This window comes from Propithecus coquereli, unplaced genomic scaffold (assembly GCF_000956105.1).
Source record: "Propithecus coquereli isolate 6110/MARCELLA unplaced genomic scaffold, Pcoq_1.0 Scaffold251, whole genome shotgun sequence".
Classification (NCBI taxonomy): domain Eukaryota; kingdom Metazoa; phylum Chordata; class Mammalia; order Primates; family Indriidae; genus Propithecus; species Propithecus coquereli.
This window is the reverse complement of record NW_012148075.1, coordinates 1424699-1427701: the sequence shown is the minus strand read 5'-3', so window position 1 is coordinate 1427701 and position 3003 is coordinate 1424699. Positions and strand designations below refer to the sequence as shown.

General features: G+C 31.4%; 1 protein-coding gene across 1 annotated transcript in view; it reads left to right on the top strand.

Moving 5' to 3' along the window:
• Positions 1–3003, top strand: part of DYNC1LI1 (dynein, cytoplasmic 1, light intermediate chain 1) — a 64211-nt gene that overhangs the window by 28543 nt on the left and 32665 nt on the right. Inside the window, exon 6 of the mRNA XM_012646862.1 lies at positions 1654–1747. Within this exon, the coding sequence (XP_012502316.1) occupies positions 1654–1747 (94 nt within the window). The remainder of the gene's footprint in view (positions 1–1653; positions 1748–3003) is intronic.

Sequence of the window (3003 nt, the reverse complement as noted above, 5' to 3'; positions counted from 1 at the left end):
ATAATTCATAGATCAAGTTCCTCTTCTCCCCACTTGGTCCTAAGTAGTATGTTTTTACTGTTGTTAAGTCATGAGATAGTTAAGAAAATGACAGAGCATAAATTTTTTTGAAACCTGAAATTACTAATTTTTTTGCAATATGTAAAATTTGCACATGTAATTAGATTACAGAATTTATTCATCATTGGAATAAAATAGATAAAATTTAAAATCTAGCTTAGGTTTTACTTTAAATGTTACAAAAATTATCAATAACAAAGGAATGGAGTGGCAGGACTTAAAAAATTAAGTTAAAGTCTGCTATATCTGTTTTTCAAAAGGTGATTCTGCTGTAGTGCATTGTTACTTACACCTTTTCTGTAAAACAATTATTTAAAAGCTCACACTGGAATCCTTGTTGTGTGGTTTGTTTTTGTTCTGTTTTATTTGGCGAAGAGCTGTTTATTGGCAGATGTTTCCCTGTATTATACCACCACAGCTTGCCTTATAAAAAGCAGCCTTATTTTCCAAAGGAAAAATGTTCAGCTTAAAGGGTCCTGAATCAGTATCAAATGAGTCATAGATTCATAGAATTTTCAAGCCAGAGAGATCATCTACTGTATTTCATAAAATCAGATGTACTTCCGTTTATGAGCTTTTAAAATGTGTAGGGGCATGGGAGAATGTATGTCTCCTAATGGAGGAAGTATGGTGGTTTAATTCCATCAGTTTAAAGACTCTGGAAATGGAGATTCAGGAAAACTAAGTTTCTTGCCTTAAGTCCAGATCCTCTGATTTCAGTTAAAATCTCTTGATTAAACTATACTTCACCAAAGTGCTATTAAGTCAACAGTGTAATAAGTATTTTTAATCATTTGAAATATCACTCTGAGTATTGTGTAAAATGGGCAAACGAAGTGCTCATCATATTATACAAGGAGCCTCTTTTCTATTTTATATATATATATGCAGCAAAAAAATTACATATCAGATTTGACCCCAAACTAATATTATGTATAATGAAGATTATTAAACGTTTATTTTTATATTTCACACCTTTAATTTGGAACAATTTTGGTGAAATTATTTGAATGTCACAATGTTAAAACATGCCTTCTTTGTATTTTCTGTAACATTTTCCTGTAGCAAGCAGAATTCAGAATTGTTTCATTGATTATACAGGTGGCATTTCAAAACTCATGTGTAATTCCTTTATTTTGTGATTGGTGAGGCTGTAGTAAGAGTGAATAAAAGCACCAGAAAAGAAATGAAGATCAATTGGAATAAGTAGAGACTCCCTGGATATACAGAAGTGTTTTATAGAACTAGAATACATTTTAGATCTTTTTTCCTAGAACATAAGTAGTTGTATTAGCAAGTATGACCACTTAGGATAAGCTTGGCTTGTTATTCTTTATTCCTTTATGTACTAAAACTTTCTTTGGTGTTCTAACTAGATTAAATGTAATGTAGCAGTCAGTACTTTTTCTAAAGAAATTAAAATTATTCATTATTTTAAAAGTCTCTAGAGTAGTTGATATTCTGAGTCCTACTGGTTAGTCACCATATCAGGGTGGTAGTTTTATGATGTTCTTCCATTCAAAATTGAAGTTTGAAGTATTATATTTAGTTTTGATTTTTTAAAGTTAATGTGGTATTATTTTAACTCAACAGTGTGATGCCATTAGTGTATTGGAGAAAGAACATGACTACAGAGATGAACATTTTGATTTTATTCAGTCACATATCCGGAAGTTTTGTTTACAGTGTATCCTTTTAATATATTTATTGATGCAGTGTGCCTTGACTGATGGGCTTATTCTGTAAACATTTTTCCTTCTGCCTCTGGTTGGAAATTCTATTTCAATTCCCAAATCATTTGTATCTGGATATTTTGAGATAAAAAGCAAGTACTGAAATACATAACATTGATTTGCTGTGTTTAAGTAGTATGCTTAAGGAAAATAATTATTGATTGTGGAAAATTCTAATGGGTTGGCTTGAATATATCTGATTAATAAACGGTATTCATATATTGGTGGTAAGTGGTAGGGCAAGGTAAACCTTAGTGTTGTGTATTTTCATTTTTGATTTGTTTAGTATGTTATCGTCTTCTCCGTGTGTAGCCTAACACAGTGGTTTCAGAATCTGGCTGTGCCTGTCTTATACCGATTGGATTGGAATATTCCAAGGTGAGGCTGCAGAATCTGTACTTTAAAAAGCTTACATGGGTTATTTTGATGATTACAAGGTTGGAAAACCTTCTTGTCTAATCTGGATTGTAAGGATTAGGTGAGACAATGAATAATATGTATATCTAAAAGAGGGAGAAAATGAAGATTGGAAGTGAATGCTTTTAAAAGAATTTACAGTTGAAAACTTAGTCACACTTAAAGTACACCCGCCTTCTTGGATCAAATATTTTGCAATTACATTTTCCATACAAAGTTTTTGAGTCTGCAAAGTAATGAAATGATACTAGGAATAGATAGTAGTAAGTAATACACACATGTTTTTAGTGTCTGCCATTTACAAATCATTCTCACTAATGGGCATTTAGTTTAAAGACCCACTTACAGGAACCCTGGCTGAATAAGATTATTGGTAATTTCCCTTTCCCCCGGTTCCCTTTAGTTCTTTCTCTTCTTTATGGGCCTTTCTCTCCTCGTGTACCTAAGCTAAGGGTTGAGTTAAAGAGCACTTGTCTACATAGTGTCTTTAAAAAGAAAACAAAACTGTTACAGCTCTTTTAGAATTTGTCTAGCAAGTTTTCTAGTCCTCACTGGAAAATCTCCCCCCAAAAAGAAAAAGAAAACAAAAAGTGTTTTCAGCTGAAGTAGTTGTCTATAGTCTTTTTTATTATCTTTGAAGATTAGAAAATTTAAGAACAGTTTCTTTAAACATTTATTTAATGCTGTACTTAAATGCAAATATAGAGATGTAATCAGGAAGGAAGCTGTCCACTAAAATGCAGACCTTTATAGCCAGTTTATTTTATTTTATTTTATTTATTTATTTTTTTGA